The 17945-nt window shown below is 40.7% G+C and overlaps 1 protein-coding gene across 2 annotated transcripts in view; it reads left to right on the forward strand.

The window, feature by feature from the left end:
- The window catches only part of si:ch73-139e5.4 (heat-stable enterotoxin receptor), a 27144-nt gene continuing 9199 nt past the window's right edge, over window positions 1–17945 (forward strand). The window contains exons 1-16 of one of the 2 annotated variants that reach the window (XR_004929547.1): window positions 1–369; window positions 2640–2752; window positions 6092–6159; window positions 6254–6469; window positions 6742–6860; window positions 9673–9775; window positions 12260–12374; window positions 12572–12713; window positions 12897–12979; window positions 14353–14449; window positions 14652–14754; window positions 14913–15015; window positions 15843–15902; window positions 15990–16061; window positions 16168–16272; window positions 16359–16445. Coding sequence is in view for 1 of the 2 variants with exons in the window: in XM_036132019.1 (XP_035987912.1) it covers window positions 168–369; window positions 2640–2752; window positions 6092–6159; window positions 6254–6469; window positions 6742–6860; window positions 9673–9775; window positions 12260–12374; window positions 12572–12713; window positions 12897–12979; window positions 14353–14449; window positions 14652–14754; window positions 14913–15015; window positions 15843–15902; window positions 15990–16061; window positions 16168–16272; window positions 16359–16445 (1788 nt within the window). In the remaining variant the exon portion in view is untranslated. The remainder of the gene's footprint in view (window positions 370–2639; window positions 2753–6091; window positions 6160–6253; window positions 6470–6741; window positions 6861–9672; window positions 9776–12259; window positions 12375–12571; window positions 12714–12896; window positions 12980–14352; window positions 14450–14651; window positions 14755–14912; window positions 15016–15842; window positions 15903–15989; window positions 16062–16167; window positions 16273–16358; window positions 16446–17945) is intronic. The other variant, XM_036132019.1, reaches the window with a different exon arrangement.

Raw genomic sequence — 17945 nt, forward strand, 5'->3', positions numbered from 1 at the left:
CAAAGGTTGTATATTAACAGGAACGCCGAGGACAGGGCGGCTCTGAGGAACCGAGGAAGTGTGAACCTGAGAAGCAAACAACTTGGAGAGGAAAACCTGGATTTGGATCAAGCAGGATCCGCCTGTTTTGTGGTGGATCGGACATTTATCCGCCTTCAGAGGTGAAGATGAGGCCTTCCAGCTGGTGGCTGCTGCTGTACAGCTTGGGGGTGATTGCAGCTCCGTGTCGAAGCTACGCACAATGTGTGGACGGCATCACCATCAACGTGATCCTGCTGGAGGACGAGGAGTCTCCCTGGAGCCTGAAGTATGTGGAGAGAGAAATCCTGGCGGCGATAGAGAAAGATGCGGCTATTAGCGCCGCAGAAGGTAAATGAGAAGAGAAACTGTTCACCGACTGTCTGTAAATGAGTAGCTGGCTCCAGGTTTACTGCTGCGTCTTTATAGGAGACAATCAGAGATAAAACTGCTCAGATGTTTGACCACAACGTTTAAATGAATTTACTTTTTCAGAGTGTTTTTTTTTTTAGATGTTATCAGCTGTTATCTTTCTGTTTTTACTGACAAATCTACCAAACCAAGCAGTATAATTCAAGCAGTGCCATTTCATCAGGAAAACAGATAAGCTACGATGTGGTTGGAGCAATAAATTATCATGCTGTTAACGAGAGTCCTTTGCACCCTGAGCTCTCTGTTTACAGTTGGTGTACAGCAGAGCCGGCCCAAGGCAGAAGCAATCTGAGCAGCAGCTTAGGACCCCCACACCAGCAGGGGGCCTCCAAGAGCACCAGTAATTACAGTCAGAATCACTTAAAAGATAAAAATTATTCTGTCTAATTTTATTATCTGCTTTCCAGTAATAACTTTAAAATCTACAAGGAAATATTCCATCATTTTTAAACATGTTAAAAAAAAAAAACGCTTATAGTGCTTGGCTTGACTCGCTTAGCTTTAAACAATCAAAATTAAGGTGATTTTGGTTGCCTTAGGAGAAAAATGATTTTACTTTCTGGGCTGAAGGTAAAATCATTTTTTTCTGCTTCTTCTCCTTTCCTGGCTGACACACACAGATGTATTGGATTTATATCACATCTAATATTTTTCAGGGATAAGGCCTGACGAGGTGTCAATTATCAGAAATTAATGTACGATGCAGAGTCCATTAATTTCTGATAATGGACACCTCAAAGGACATTATCCCGTTTATACCACGGTTATTTACAAAATAGATAAAAATTAAATCATTTATTAATACGTTAATGTTTTTTTCACCTTTAAAATTGGAAGTTTTTGACAAGAAGCGGAGATTTTTAAAATCTCTCGTTGGGGCGCGTTGCCAAGGTAACGAAAGTCTAAAGTTTCAGGCAGCGCTATTTGACCAGAACTTTTTTTGCGGATGTCCTATAACACTTTTTAACGGACACCCTGCAGTCAATCAGAATCGAGTATTCACCCAGACGGTGGTGTAAACTACAATAATTTATCCTGTAATCACAACATGTTTAATAATGATAAAAAAATAAAGGCCAGTAGGGCCACTTTTTGATGCAGCTACAGCTGCAACCCTTTGTGAGTAGACCTCTAAGACAGGGTGTCCAAACTTTTTGTCACGTTGGCCGAAGCTGTGAAAAATACACAAGTGCTAAAAAATATAACTACAATATGATAGAAAATTAACTTGTGATTTTTTATTTTATTTGTTCCACAAAATATGAGCATGCAATAGTTTAATTAAACACATGAATCAGATATTTATTTGTAGATATGAGTAAATTATTGCAAGGCAAAAACTTTAAAAATGAAGTTTAAAAAAACTATTTAAAGACTAATGATTGCCCAGTTTGCAAATTCTTTCAGGCTCGATTGAAACAATGTTGCCTATTCTCAGCATTAGGAACAGGATCTGGGTCATTCTGAATAAGTGAATAACTGGATTAAAAGCAGATTCTGGTGATTCTGAGGCTGCAGTCGTTGGATAGATGTCATCCTGTTTACTGTAAAGTAAACAAAGCGCGGTTATTAAAAGGTTGTGTTGTACATTTTCAACTAAAACAAGATTTTTCACTTGTCTTCATCAATTCTGCCCTAAGTTCTCCTCCACAAACCCAACATGTCTTGTGCCAGACTACAAACAGGACGACCCATTCTTAAAATATAGACTCGGACGGTATGACTGGTACATGTCCTGTAGACAGATTCTCCCACCTGAGCTGTGGGTCTCTGCAGCTCCTCCAGAGCCACCATGGTCCTCCTGCTTCTCTGATCAATGCTCTCCTGGTCCAGCCTGTCAGTCCAGGTGGACGTCCATGTCCTGGTAGGTCTGCAGGTGGTCCATCCTCTCTCCAGGTCCACATGATGATCAGAACTCTGGGAGGTTCTGTAGAACCTGACCTGCTGGAAACTGGACCAGAACTTCCTGACCCGTCTGCTGGGTTCCTGGGTCTTCATGCTGGTTGTTCTCTGAAGAACTTCCCAGTTGTGAGCTACTTTGTGTCGCTCTGTCGAAAGCTCGACGTAGAAACCAAACAAAATGTGGAAACGTTGGAGAAGTGTGACTAATTTAGATCTGCAGCGATGTTTGTTGCCTGGAGTCGATCTAAATGAACAAACCGATCTGTTCTGTTTCTGCCACCATGAAGGAGTCAGATTTAATCTCACGGCCAACTTTGAGGGATTCAACACCACCATCTACAGCAAAAGAGGCTGCGGCAGCAGTCCCTGTGAAGCGGTGGAGAAACTTCAGAAACTGTTGGTAAGTCACTGCATTCTCCTCCCGCTTCTTTGCTTTGGATGTTAAAGAAGGTAAATAAGCACATTTGGAGCATCGTGGGTTTTTCCCACAATCACGAACAACTGACTAGCTTCCAAAAATGAAGCTATTATGAGTTCAGGGTGAAGCCAAAGGGCCAGCACACTGCAAAAACGAATCAAAAATAAGTAAAATGTTCTTGAAATTTGTGTTTTTGTCCTAGATTTGAGCAGGTGAATAATATTATCTGCCAATGGAATGAGTATTTTGACCCCTAAAATAAGATAAATAGACATCCTGCACTTGAAATAAGATGATGGAGATGAGTTGTTCCCATTTTAAATGCAAAAATCTTATTCCATTGGCAGATCATCTTATTTACCTGCTCAAATCAAGGACAGATACACTCATTTTAAGAAAATATTACTTATTTTTAGTTCCGTTTTTGCAGTGCAGAGTATGTGGAGCCTGAAGCAAAGTCTTCAAAGCCACTGAGGTTAATCATCATAAATGTGGCGGATGGATCAGATATGCTGTAAAAATGTGGAACTCTTCCACAAATTATTTGTTTTATTAATAACTGATGCATACATTGTGCAGTAAACTGAGGCCCACATGCGCCTCTAAACACGTGGTTCTGTTGGTACCCAGGCTTCCTATTGGGCTGCTCATTCAGAGCTTTGAGAAGTCAGAAAATCAACTTCATCGCCGCCAGAAGTCAGGAGGTCAACTCTGTGTCTGCCTGTTAATAAAAGCTGCCATAATAAACTAATTAAAGGCACTTTTCTGACATGAAATCTATGAATCACCTTCATAAATATGTTACTTCATGCAGAAAGTGTCATGTGTCTGTAAAATTCAATTTAATTCAAATTATGTATTTAGCTGCAACTCAAGACACTTTACATCGAAAAGTCAAATCAGTCAAATCATACAATCGATTCTAGTCCAGGGAGTCCAAATTATTTATAACGTGTGCCAAAATTGTCAAGGTAAAAGTAAAAGAGGGACAAAAAAAATTACATTTAAAAAACAAAATGACCAACATAATATTTTTTCACATACTTCACAAAATATCAGCACACAATATTTTAATTAAACAAATTAGCCAGATTCGCTGTAGGAACAGGATGTGTAAATCCCTGTAGACTTAAAACTTGAAAAGGGTTTCAGAAATTTGCTTTATTAAAATACAGTCAACCAGTTTGCTAATTATTTTGAGCCTGATTACATTTTTTGTGTCTGTTTTCAATTTAGACAATTTTACCAACTGAATTAAAGGCAGATTTTGGTACAATAAAGTCTGCATTCGACTGAGTCATTGGTTCTATTTACTATGAAATAAAAGAAAATATAAAAGTATGGTTATTAACGTTAACAACGTTTTCAACTGTATCTTGTTTGTAATTATTTTGCCATATTTGAAAATAAAAATCAACCAACCCGGATGAACCATATCAACCAACTGTGCTGGTGGACTGAACTGTAGCTGGGGGCCGCACAAAACGAGTCCAGGGGCCACAAACGGCCCCCGGGCCGCACTTTGGACACCACTGTCCTAGTCAAAGAATGCAGCTTATTAATCAGGCTGGTGAGAAAGTTTCCTCTCTAAGGAAACCCAGCAGGTTGCATCAAGTCTCTCCAAGCAGCATTCACTCCTCCTGAAAGAGCGTAGAGCCACAGTGGACAGTCGTCTGCATTGTTGATGGCTTTGCAGCAATCCCTCATACTGAGCATGCATGAAGCGACAGTGGAGAGGAAAACTCCCCTTTAACAGGGAGGAGAACCTCCAGCAGAACCAGAACCAGGCTTGGGGCGGCTGAGAAAACAGCTGCCAGTAACAAAAAACACCAAACAGGACATTGATGTTTGTTCATTTACTCTCCAGCAGATCAGCAGATATAATCAGGCATGGACTTATTTAGCATAAGTTTGCTTTTTCTGCTCTTGATTGTTCATATCAGAGATGTTAACAACAGTTATTTTTTCCAAGATCAAGTCGAGTCTGAAGTCTTGAATAGGCGAAATAAACATTTTCTCATTAAATCCAGCCCTGACCCAGGTTAGCTCTACCACATGAACATTTAGCAATTACTTTAAAAGATATTAAATTCTATTATCAAATTTGTATTGATCTTTTAACATATGTTTCAACTCACAAAAGCTAATTTATTTATTTTTGTCAAATATAATATTTAGAGTTATAGTAGAAACATAACTCTATGAAAACTGATAGAGTCTAAAGGCTTTAGACCAGGGGTGTCAAACTCATTTTGGTTTAGGGGCCGCATTCAGCCTAATCTGATCTCAAGAGGGCCACACGAGTAAACTCATTGCAAGATTAAATAGAACTAATAAATGTGGACTTGTTGATTTTTGTATTAAGTTAATTTAATTTTACACAATATATTATGAATAACCTCAGCGTTTTTAAGAAAAGTATGTGCAATTTCAACAATACTTTTACTCGGTTAAACATTTACTTGTGCGTTATGCATAAGAACTGATCACAGTTATGGTACAATGTTGAAAAACATTTATTCACATGTTTTGGAACTTATAAACACTGTCCTGCATGACAAAATACATCAAACAGATAAAAATTAAGAAATTATTTGAATTTTTCCACACCTGAAGCTTAATCTGCTAATTAAAACACAGCGCCCCTCGTGGACAATATAGGAACTGCAGATTTTCAATTAAACAAAGTACATGTTTTTTTCAATAATTGTTTTATCATTCTCTTCCTTTTATCTTGTCCACTTGTGAAAGTCAAAATCTGATGAGCTCTTTGTGGCATCTTATTGCCACATTGCCAGACAGGACACTGGGTGGGAAAAAAATAAAAATATATATATTTTTTTTTTATATAATGATAATGCATTTAGGCACAGGGCCGGACTAAATTGTTCTGCGGGCCGGATCCGGCCCGCGGGCCGTATGTTTGACACCCCTGGTTTAGAGCACAAGTCCAAGTCGAGTCAGCAGAAAATGAAGGAAAAACTTTAAACAAGCTTCAGACAGCCTGAGGAGAACCTGGTGAAGATCAGACGACTACGTCTGGGAGCTTGGAACCTGAACATATATATATATATATATATATATATATATATATATATATATATATATATATATATATATATAATAGAAACGATTGGGAAGTCATGAAATCTGACCTCCTTAAAGTGACGGTGGCCATTGTTGAAAACCCGGCATGTTTATGAGCATCCAAGACACGGCAGCATGTGAGCTGACCCAAAGTGCATCTCCTGCATTTCCCGCTTTAGCTCCTGGTTTATAGTGAAACAGCAACAGCTCAGAGAACGCTGTGTTCTTCCGCAGATTACAGGCGAGCTCGGCTGCGCTGTGCTCGGACCAACCTGCACCTTTGCCACGTTCCCGTTGGTTGAGTAAGAGACATTTTTTATCCACAGTTTGTTTCTGAAGATTTCCCCCCATGAGTCCGACTGGATCTGATTCTCTGGTTTTCTTCTGTCCTGCCAGTGCAGAGAAAGGCTTCAACCTCAGCACGCCCATCATCTCAGCGGGAAGCTTCGGGCCCTCCTGTGACTACGCCCTCAACCTGCAGCGGGTTCTGCCTCCGGCACGCAAGATCTCAGACTTCTTCATCAACTTCTGGCTGGAGGAGAACAGCATCAAACCCAAGTGGGAAAAGACTTATCTCTACAAAAAGAACGACAACACGGAGGACTGCTTCTGGTACACAGAGTTAACACTCAGAAATCAGATAAAGACTCAGTTAACAAGGCTTTAACAAATATATATCCCCAATGCACTGTAAAAAAGTTAAAAAAAAATCCTGTTTGGATTATTTCACTAAATCAATTATGGATCCCATCCAGGCCGGGATTAATTTAGGTCCTAGGATCAACTTCATGTGGGGAAACAGAGCTCTTCTCAAACACATTTAACGGTAAACTACAGTTGTCCACTTTCCAATGAAAGGAGTTTATTCTAAATTGCTTCTTCAGGTACATCAACGCTCTGGAAGCCGACGGCAGGTTCGCCACAAACGTTACAAGAACGGTGCTGCGCAAACCTGAGGAAGTGAGCGAGGTCCTCAAGTCACAGGAGAACAGGACCAGCAACCGTGAGTTGATTTCTGGGACACATCAGGAAGATGGTTTCCCAAGGCAAGGCTGATACAGGAGTTATCGATATGGAAGTATTTAAGGTTTCACATGTTCTCCCTCTGTCTGCATACCAGCACTAAAGTCAAAGGCTAAATGAAAGCATGCAGATATTCACAAAAGTAAGAATATGACAGCAGAAATAATAAGAAACTGTACAGTAAGGGCAATTTCACAATATGAGAAAAAAATAATGGTGATCAACAAGAGGGATCATATTTCTCTAATTTTAGCTTCCCTTCATTGGCTTCCTGTTAAATCAAGAATAGAATTTTAAATTCTCCTTCTAACGTATAAAGCCCTTAATAATCAAGCTCCATCATATATCAGAGCTCTGATTACCCCGTATGTTCCTAACAGAGCACTTCGCTCTCAGACCGCAGGTCTGCTGGTGGTTCCTAGAGTCTCTAAAGGTAGAATGGGAGGCAGATCCTTTAGCTATCAGGCTCCTCTCCTGTGGAACCAACTCCCAGTTTTGGTCCCTGAGGCAGACACCCCGTCTACTTTTAAGACTAGGCTTAAAACTTTCCTTTGTGACAAAGCTTCTAGTCAGAGTGGCTCATGTTACCCTGAGCTACCTCTATAGTTATGCTGCTATAGGCTTAGGCTGCTGGAGGACATCAGGGTCTATTTCTCTCACTCTGCTGAGTTCTCCTACTGCTCTACAATCTGCATTGTTTGTTGTTATTTCAGGTACACCTGGTCTGGCGTTCTGTTAGCTGTGACATCATCAGGGGAGGCAGATCATCCTCTATTACCATCTAACATAGAAAGTACTCCTAGGTCAATGTGAGCTTCTGTGCTTTCTGTGTCTCTGCTCTGTCTTCTCTAAGCCCCAGTGGGTGGAGGCAGATGAGCGTTCACACTGAGCCTGGTTCTGGTTCTGCTGGAGGTTCTCCTCCCTGTTAAAGGGGAGTTTTCCTCTCCACTGTCGCTTCATGCATGCTCAGTATGAGGGATTGCTGCAAAGCCATCAACAATGCAGACGACTGTCCACTGTGGCTCTACGCTCTTTCAGGAGGAGTGAATGCTGCTTGGAGAGACTTGATGCAACCTGCTGGGTTTCCTTAGAGAGGAAACTTTCTCACCAACCTGGAGGATCTGATGGAGTCTGACTTTGGAAAGAGCCTTGAGATGATGTGTTTCATGAATTGATGCTAAATAATTTAAACAATTTAACTGAATTGAATAATGTACCGTTATTAAAACTTGCATACTCACACTCTAATGTGCAGCTGAATAGGGTGATTAAAAATGTACAAAACATGCATGTATGTTTATCCAAAAAAACATGACTTTTTACAAGACATTAAAAATGCTGTGCAAAAAAAGAGGAGGGATGTAAACAACCGACTGCGTTTGTTGGAAGCAGTGATGGTCGTAGAGTCTAAGAGCTGCTGGGAGGACGGATCTGTGATAACGCTCCTGAGTGCACAGAGAATGCAGCAGTTCTCTGGAGGGGCTCTGCAGCGCTGCCACTTTCACCCATTATCTGCTGTTGTCGTGACATCGCCTGAAACCTGCAGTCCTATTGCAGACAAATTGCCTGTTGATGCATATTTGCAGCATACCATGGATCACACTGAATGCACTTTGTTACCATCTAGTGGTGAGAGTGTGAACGACATCCAGGTGTGATTTTGTTTTTTTGCTCCAAAGCCGTGTTGATGACCCAGAATGCAATGCACAGAAACATAGTTCATATGTTCAACAACAGCTTATAGCTTAACTAGACTTTAATTTGTTTAATTCTTATGCCTAATCTTTAGGGGTTTTATGTACCGAAAACATCTGGTACCACATGTACTAACTCAAGTAAAAAATGTTTTCTACCTGAATTCCTGCAGAAGGTTTATGTGGAACAAAGAGCTCAATGCAACATCTTTTAACAAGTGGCATCAGAACCAAACAGAACTCTGCAGTTTGGCAACATTAAGGAGAACGAAAAGTGGACCGAACCAGAACTTTATGTCAGCATCTTTCAGCACCACCACAGTCCATAGCTGCTCTGAACTTACTGACCCGATCCCCATCAAGCTGAACATCACTGGTTCTGGAGAACAATCAGCTGGGGTCCAAATGGCTTCACATAGCATCCAATCAGCTGCCTGCTTTTTTTTTACTTTATTCATTAAACAAAAGCCAACCAAATCTCCAGTCATTGCAAGACTTTCCTCTTTTTTTAAGTTTTAGAAAACAATAAAATCTTGTTAATTTCATAAATTAAAAAAAAAGATTAGTTTACTGCTAGCAGTAGTAAAAAAACAACATTTATTTTAATGTATTTTACTTGATTGAAGCAAACCAGAATGGTAACAAAGTTTATTTTAAAACCCAAACATGGACCGATCAGTGATTTTTGAGAACCGTTAAATCCTTACTAATTGTGCCTATTGTCACTTATTTGCATCATTCATGCATTGATATTTCAATCGATATCTATTATGTAAGCTATATTAAAATGTGCAATCTGGATATTTCGACAGATAAACGCTGTTTAAATAAATATTTGATATAATTGTAAACAAGTTAAGGCAGTAATGGGTTAAACGTAGAAACCTTTATCAACATTTTTAACCTTTAAAGTCTGACCACATGTAGGTAAATGTTTCAGCACATGAAGCCCTTCGTTGTTTCAGGCTTCTATAAAACAAGCCTGCTTGGTTTTGGCATTAACTCTGGTTTCAATCAGAAATTTGAATGGAAATGAGGAGTTGACTCCATCCTCTGTTGTTCTGTCCAGTAACTCGCTGCGTTTTTCTTTTCTTGCAGTGTTCATCATATGCGGCTCAGTGGCGGACCTGCTGGAGGTGAAAAATGGCTCCAAAGCAGCAGACAGCAGTGAATTCCTCTTTATCCTCATTGATCTTTACAAGTCAGTCCTGAGCTCAACTAAACCTTGTTTTCCAACTTTCATTCGCTTTTGTGTCTCTTTTCTCTCTTATCTGTTCATTCCTCCTGCTGCTATTTCTAACAAACTATATTACCCCGTTTACACTACACTTGTTAAACCGAGCCAAGACCAGTCCGAGCTCGGTAACCGAGATAACTCTCGAGTGTAAATGGTAAGCAGACTGAACCGGACCGCGCTAACTGCAGACCAGTTCCTGAGCAGGTCTCCGCCTGTTTTTCTTTTTTTATCTCGGTTTTCTGATAAAGAGCGCATGAGCAGACCGCGTCATGCCCTTACAGTCAGCTGACTGTCCGCGGGTTTTCCGGCGTGTCTGGCTGCACGTCTTCATTCACAATCCATTCAGGCAAATTTCAGACATTCATAATAATACTAGCTTCCTTACCGTGCCACACGGTTTCCAGAGATGATTCTGCTTAGCAGCGTGATGAACCTCAGTGTATGTTGTTGTTTCCTGCGTCTATAAACCTGGAGTAGACGTTCGTTTGTCTCATCCATGTCCCAAAAAGCCGACTCTCTAAAGTAAATTCACCAATGGTTACCTTCTTCCCCCTGACTCTTCGCAAACAACGAAATATCACAATATCAAGCATAACATCCTGAATGTTACGGGCGCCGCTGTTTTGTTTTGCTGCTTCCGCCTTCAATCCCAGAGAGCAGCAGTACCGTAGATCACCACTAGGAGGCGAGAAAACCGAGGAACCGAGATAAGCGTTTTGTGTAAACGATCGTCAGAACGAGGCTCGGTTTGGTTAACTGATCCAAGCTCGGACTGGTCTCGGTATGGCTCGGTTTAACAAGGGTAGTGTAAATGGGGCTTATGTACGGTAAAGTAGAGGAATGTGGTTCTCTAAGAAAATTAGAAGCGAAACGATGATACTGGTTGGTAATATTTTCTGCAGGACGGCAGCTGCAGGTTAGAGAAGCTGCTGTGAAAAAACTCGCTTTAACTGACTGTAGTTTCACTGGACTGCAAAGTTAAATGAGAACAAGAAGCAAAAGTAAATATATATATATATATATATATATATATATATATATATATATATATATATCTTTATTATTAAACATGGGTAAAGGCAGCACACCTCATGGCCTACCACAAGTGCCTTGCTCCAGCCAGAGAGTCAAAGCAGAACCCAACACCCCCACAGGGCACTTTGCTGCATAGTAAAGGAACAATTACCGATATTTCACCACTAGGTGGTGCTTGACCATCGTCTGTAGACCAAAACAAAAATCAGTATCAAGCACCGCCTCTTTCTACCTCCAGCCCAGCTGCAATCTATGGCGTAATATTTGTATTGTTGTACCTCACTTAGTAGCTCAAGGAAATATTTTAGACTAAATATTTTAGGCTAAAACATTTAACTGTTTCTTTGTCTTTTTTTCTTCAATCCCACCATTATGTTTGGTAATTTCTTCCAAAAGCCGCAGCATTTTGACTTAATCCAGGGGTGCGGATCCGGCCCACCGAACAATTTAGTCCGGCCCTGTGGCAAAATGCATTATCATTATATAAAAAAAAAAAAAAAAAAATACAAATTTTCCCCAGTGTCCTGTCTGGCAATGTGTCAATAAGATGCTACAAAGAGCTCATCAGATTTGACTTTCACAAGTGGACAAGATAAAAGGAAGAGAATGATAAAACAGTTATTGAAAAAAACATGTACTTTGTTTAATTGAAAATATGCAGCTCCTATATTGTCCACGAGGGGCGCTGTGTTTTAATTAGCAGATTAAGCTTCAGGTGTGGAAAAATTCAAATCATTTCTTAATTTTTATCTGTTTGATGTATTTTGTCATGCAGGACAGTGTTTTTAAGTTCCAAAAAATTTGAATAAATGTTTTTCAACATTGTATAATCACTGTGATCAGTTCTTATGCATAATGCACAAGTAAATGTTTAACTGAGTAAAAGTATTGTTGAAATTGCACATACTCTTCTTAAAAACGCTGAGGTTATTCATAATATATTGTGTAAAAGTGAAATTAACTTAATATAAAAATCAACAAGTCCACATTTATTAGTTCTATTTAATCTTGCAGTGAGTTTACTCGTGTGGCCCTCTTGAGATCAGATTAAGACGTATGCGGCCCCTAAACCAAAATGAGTTTGACACCCCTGACTTAATCCATCTGAATTCAGTATTTGCAATCCATACTCTGATTGGATGAGAAAAAAACCTGTCTGTGATTGGCTGGTGGAGTGAACAGTTTTTGAAGTCGTGAGCGCAGAGACAGAGCTGAGCGAGCACACAATCCCATGCTGTCTGATCAGAAGCATAAATATAGTAAAGAGAATTGGTCCAAGGACTGAACCCTGTGGTACTCCCTAGAGGTTGAAGAAGATTTCTTATTAAAATGAACAAACTGGAATCTGTCAGACAGATTTATGGGTTGAATACCATCAGCAGAGCCTAACTGCGGTGTCCCGCCTCAATGCAGCGACGTCTACTACACCAACCGCTCCTCGCTGCCAGAGATGAAGAACGTTCTGGTGCTGACCATGCCCAACACCAGGGAGTACGTCATCAACTCTGACCTCAGAGACAACAAGACGGTAAACATCAGTCACTTCCTCCGCCTTCATATCCCATTTGGTGATAAGAAAACCACCTAACTGGTGCTTAAAACAGCTAAAATAGTCAAACACATTTTAAATAATCCTGAAGTCCAGTCAGTTTGATTCCGACGTTTCTGCAGAGATTAAACGACTAAAGCTGAGCAGCAGCTTCTCACCTGGTTTCCTCTCTGCAGATGAACGACTACATGGCTGCCTACCACGACTCAGTGCTGCACATAGGACAAGTGATGAGAGACATCATCGCCAAAAACACGTCAGAGAGTCAGAAAATGGACTTTGTGAATGTGAATTACTTCAGAAACACGTCCTTTAAGGGTAAAGATTGCTGGTTTTGTTGGTGGTTGCTTGCTTTAAATGGTGTGAAGTTGCAGGCCTGTAGGAGTCGTGGTTTCCTGGGCGGCGGCGGACAGACGGAGGCTTGTTCGGGTTTTTCTCTGCCACAGCGGTGGACCCGACAGAACCGTCCATCAGAACCGTGTGTTTGTGTTTTCTGCTCAGGAATCGCGGGACTTTATAAGATGGACCCCTATGGAGACAGAGATGTCAACCTTTCGCTCATTTACACCACGACTAACAATGAGGTAACGCACTCCTGCTTTGTTTTCTCACAAGCACACGCTTTAATTTGAAAATAAATAATCTGTCTTCATCTAACGAAGTAGGATGCGGGTCAGAACTCGCTATCGGGACAAATGTCATGTTAGTTTTTGAGATTTTAGTGAATTTTTTAAATGAGTTGCTGTGGTTTTTGCTTCTGTAAACAGGAGCTCATTTCATAACAGATCCTCTTATTCATTTATTTTAATGCTTTTGTCGTTAAATTGGTTGAATTCAGACTACAATAGTGTCCATTCAGATGATGTTTGTTGTCTCGCTTTAAAATATTATTGCAAAATCTCACTGGAAAACTGCCACATGAAGGTTGAAACGTAATTTTGCAGCCATAAAATCAAAATAACTCAAGATGGCCTTTATATAATGTCGGTCAAACACCACAATATTCCTCTTTAAAATCCTGATTTTAAGATGATTAATGACAAAATCTTGCCTCTTTTCAATCAGAGACGACCTCTGTCTTGTTATTTTGTCAGAATGCAGCTGCAGCTTCCTCTGCTCATCCCTGCTGTCTTTAGTTCATAGTGTTGCGCAATTATACACTGTTTAAAGTTATTTAATGTTTATTAAATAACCCTCTGTCAAGTATTGTCTGGTGATGATCAGCTCTTAAGCTGATATCAAGACAACGGATGAATTTGAGCACTAGCGAGCTTTTAACAGCAAACTCTGCACACACATAGAATAAAGGAGTGACAACTTCTTTTCAAGTTCAAGAATTTAATAACAGAAATAAAATGAACATCCAGAGAACATCACTATATAATGTTTATCTGAATTAACACAATATTTCGATTAACTAATCCTCTCTACTAGGCTAGTGAAACTTAACTAAACTATCAAGCAAAATGAAGATAAAAGAAGCTAAGCTAAGGAACTATTTACATGCAAAAACAAACATGGTTGATCATAATCAGAATAATTCAGTGAAACCTGTTCACTGCAGATCTGATTTAAAGAGCATGGAATGGAGTTAAATTAGCTTAACTAATTTAGAAAAACATTTGGCATGTGTTTTACTCCACTGACAATGTGAATCAGTTAAATATCCTGAGAGAGCTGCACCAGAATCCCAGTAATGGCGCCAAGAAGCTTCTCCAAGAAGTTTCTCTGCTACTTGCTGAAGTTTTTAGTGGCAGGGTGTGAATATATTGGAGCCTAAGATTGGGATTCTGAGCCTGAAGGAAGAAAATTCCCCTTTGATTCAAACCCAGAACTCGTTTCTTCTACCATCTCTGCACCCTGGAAAAAACGAAGCAGTCAAACGCATCTTTAGGAAATCAAAGTTGATGCAGATGACACGTAAACTGTTTCATCGTTTCTCTTATTTCTTCCTCAGTACAAGCTTTTATTCACCTTCGACACGGAGTACAACGAAACACGCGTGGAGGACATGGACCCGGCCTTCGTCTGGGGAGAGAGGCTTCCTGAGAGCGGTGTGTTCTGTACCTGAGAGGATCTGCTAATTATCAGCTAAAAAAATGATTTTACGCCTCAGAGCTGCTGATCTAACAGGACAGTTTACCGTGCACCAGGAATACAAGAACATTTACTCCAGAATGCAGCAAAAGCTTGAATGAAAAGTAAGAAGTGTGCAGGTGAGCATCGCTCAAAGGTGAGTTTGTGTCTCCGCTGCAGGTAGAACCTCTGAACTGATCGGTCCTGCTATCCAAAACATCATAATGGGCGTGCTGGCCTTCATAGTGGTGGTTGTGGCCTCCATCGCATTCATCTTCTACAGGTGAGTCGCTGCACGGTGACCAAGAGGAGAAAAGGTTTTGAACATCTCACAGAAAAAATACAAAGCATTCCTGCAAACCAAAGCTGGCTCAGCCGTAGGGGATCGCAGCCGAACGTCCCTGTTGTGCAGATCTTTACCTTCTTTATTTTTAATTTTAGGCAGAACCGGAAAGATCGGCGGCTCAGGAAGCGTTGGTCCCACATTAACTCAGACCTCATCGCTCTGCTCGAGGACAGCGAACACAACATCATCTCATTAAAGGTGAAAAAGCCGTTAAACCTTAGAATGTCAGAACCGCATCCAGCTGCTCATCATTCATCTGTCTACTTGTGTCTCCGTTATTCATCTGCCTTCTGATTTATTGGCCTCCTGGCAAATAATGTGGAACGAAACCTTAAAATCGAGCAAATCACCAGAAACACATTAATTGGCTGTTGGTCGTTTGTGGAACGGCTCTTTGGATCCAGATCCTTGCGTCTTGGGTCTGCTCTCCATCCTCCAGCTCACTGCACAGGTTTCCATTTTTCTGGAGACGGTCTTATGAGAAGGTGCGTTTAAAATTAAATGACTTCTGTGTTGATTTGGCTTCAAGACCCAAAAAAACAACCAGGTTCCTGTTTTCCTGCTGATTTCAGTTTGAAATCTCCATGTTGCACACTGTGGCCCTTTTTCCAGGACCTTTAGAAAATAGCCAATCCTGCAGCATCACAGAACCTATTATAGATAAATCTGCTGGCAGACATGTAGAAAATGACATTTTTCCCTGCAGCTCTCCAGGTTTTCTCATATTTTACCTCTTGGTGTGGTACTGAAACAAACCTGGGTTGTCTTCCAGTCCAGATTTATTCAGATTCACGCACCCCTTACCCAGCCTCAGGCCTCACCTGACTGACACGCTCTCCTGTCTTTCCCATTTTGAGTAGCAGCGGAGAGAAACAGGCCTCTGTGACACATTGACAGCCCAGGGAAACGGGAAGTTGTGTATTAATAATTCAAACCTCCTGGACAGTTTAGACACACAGGACTAATAAAAAAAACTGTGGGACTGATGGATGTTTTCAGTTACGTAGATGATGTTGTTGTTTTAGATAGAAGACGAGAGGAAGAAGGTGAAATTCCAGATCCGCCGTGCGCTCTACGACAGGAAGGTAGATGAAGTCGGCCCGCAGCAAAGTCCAGATCTCTTTGCTCCGAAACAAAACGTGCAGGAAATTAACGGTTCTGGTTCTTCCCAGATTGTGATTCTGAAGGAGCTGAAGAACTCAGACGGGAACTTCAACAAAGCCCAGATGATAGAGCTCAACGCGGTGAGACGCGCTCTTTTACTGCTCTCCTTTCTGGACGTGTTTTGGGGCCTCTCCAGATTTTTATGGCCTCTCTGTTAATATTTGTCCTGCTGCCTTTTCCCGGCAGCTTCTGCACATCGACTATTACAACCTCACAAAGTTTTACGGCACGGTCCGGTTCGACGAGGGCGTGTTCGGCGTGTTCGAGTACGGAGAGCGGGGCTCGCTCCGGGTACGTCTGGCACAAGAGAGCTGAGGTTTTTCATAAAGAGCAGGAGAAACGGCAGAAACCAGGCCTGTCTCACCATTTCTCTGCAGTATGTGCTGAACAACAAGGTGTCGTACCCAGAGGACACCTTCATGGACTGGGAGTTCAAAATCTCCGTCATGTACGACATTGCAAAGGTGAGCCGTGGCCTCCTGACTGCAGACTGTGAACCGGTTCTGGGCTGATGGGTCTCTGGGATCTGGTGATCCACTTCCCTGCAGACAAAAGACAAGCTTTGGGTGATAGAGGAGCGATAAGCAGCGTCAGGGGTCATTACTCTGCACCTTAATTACCTCACTAAAGAATACCACTTCAACTTTTCTGTATTTTGTAATGCCTGCCGCCACAAACAAGTATTTTATTAAGATTTTATGCAGAGGTGGGTAGAGTATCCAAAAGTTTTACTCAAGTAAGAGTAAAAAAAAGTGTTTGGTAAGAAGGCTACTCAACTACTGAGTAACTGATCAGAACAACTGATTTCATATTTTAAAATTATGTAATCAGTCTGCAAAAATATTAAATTATGAGTAAATTCTGGTATTTTAACGACTAACATGAAGAATTTTTTTTTTACTAACAGTAACAATTAAAAAGTAAGAAATTCAGGCAGTAGAAACATTTTTTCTAAATAATGTATTTACACATAAAACGTATAAAACCAAGCAGTTAATGTATATACAGTAAGTTAGGACGGGGCAAAGTACTTCCTGTATCTTCTGGTAAAACTGTTATTTTACCTGTAAATCACTGGATGAGCTCAGCAGGTAGAAAATAACATTAAAACAACAAAACTTGTGAAGAAACCAGAAGTTTCACCTCAATATAAAATGTTGATGTCACTCATTTTGCATTTTTGTTTGTTCTTTATTCATAAAGTTACTCACAGTGGAGAGTAGCCAGAAATTGTATTCAAGTAAAAGCAGCGTTACTTATTCATTATATTACTCAAGTAAAAGTAAAAAGTACAGTGCAGTAAAACTACTCCTGAAAGTACATTTTGTTCAAAAAGTTACTCAAGTAAATGTAACTGAGTGAACGTAACTAGTTACTCCCCAGCTCTGATTTTATGCGACTCTAAGCGGTGCATAACTGTGAGGGGGAAGGGAAGCGATGCTCGGTTTTAGGTTTGCTAAAAGAAATCTGAAAAGCCACAGACCATGGTGGCTCTGGAGGAGCTGCAGAGATCCATGCAGACTGTAAGATGGAATAGGAACACAACAAACATGTGGAAGGAGGATTTTTAAATGAAACAAGAATAGAATTTCACTGGTTAGCAGAAAGTAAAGCTGCACATGAACTGGAACACGCCACGCCCTCAGTGAAGCACGGTGGAGGCAGCATCATGCTGAGGGAAGCAGGTCAGAGCTGATGGAGATAAATCAGGACCATCATGGAGGAGAACCTGAGACTGAGGTGGAGGTTCTCCTTCCAGCAGGAGAACCAGCCTGAACCTGCAGCCTGAGGTATTATGGGATGGATTCATGGGTTAGAACGGCCTAGTCAAAGTCCAGGCCTGAATCTAACTGAGAATCTGTGGCAAGTTAAAATGAACTGAAGCAGATCTACTGCAGCTGACTTTTATTTCTAAAACTAAAAAATAAAACCATGTATCATTTTCCTTTCAAGTCAAAGCTGTG

Source organism: Fundulus heteroclitus, unplaced genomic scaffold (genome assembly GCF_011125445.2).
Source record: "Fundulus heteroclitus isolate FHET01 unplaced genomic scaffold, MU-UCD_Fhet_4.1 scaffold_47, whole genome shotgun sequence".
Lineage (NCBI taxonomy): Eukaryota > Metazoa > Chordata > Actinopteri > Cyprinodontiformes > Fundulidae > Fundulus > Fundulus heteroclitus.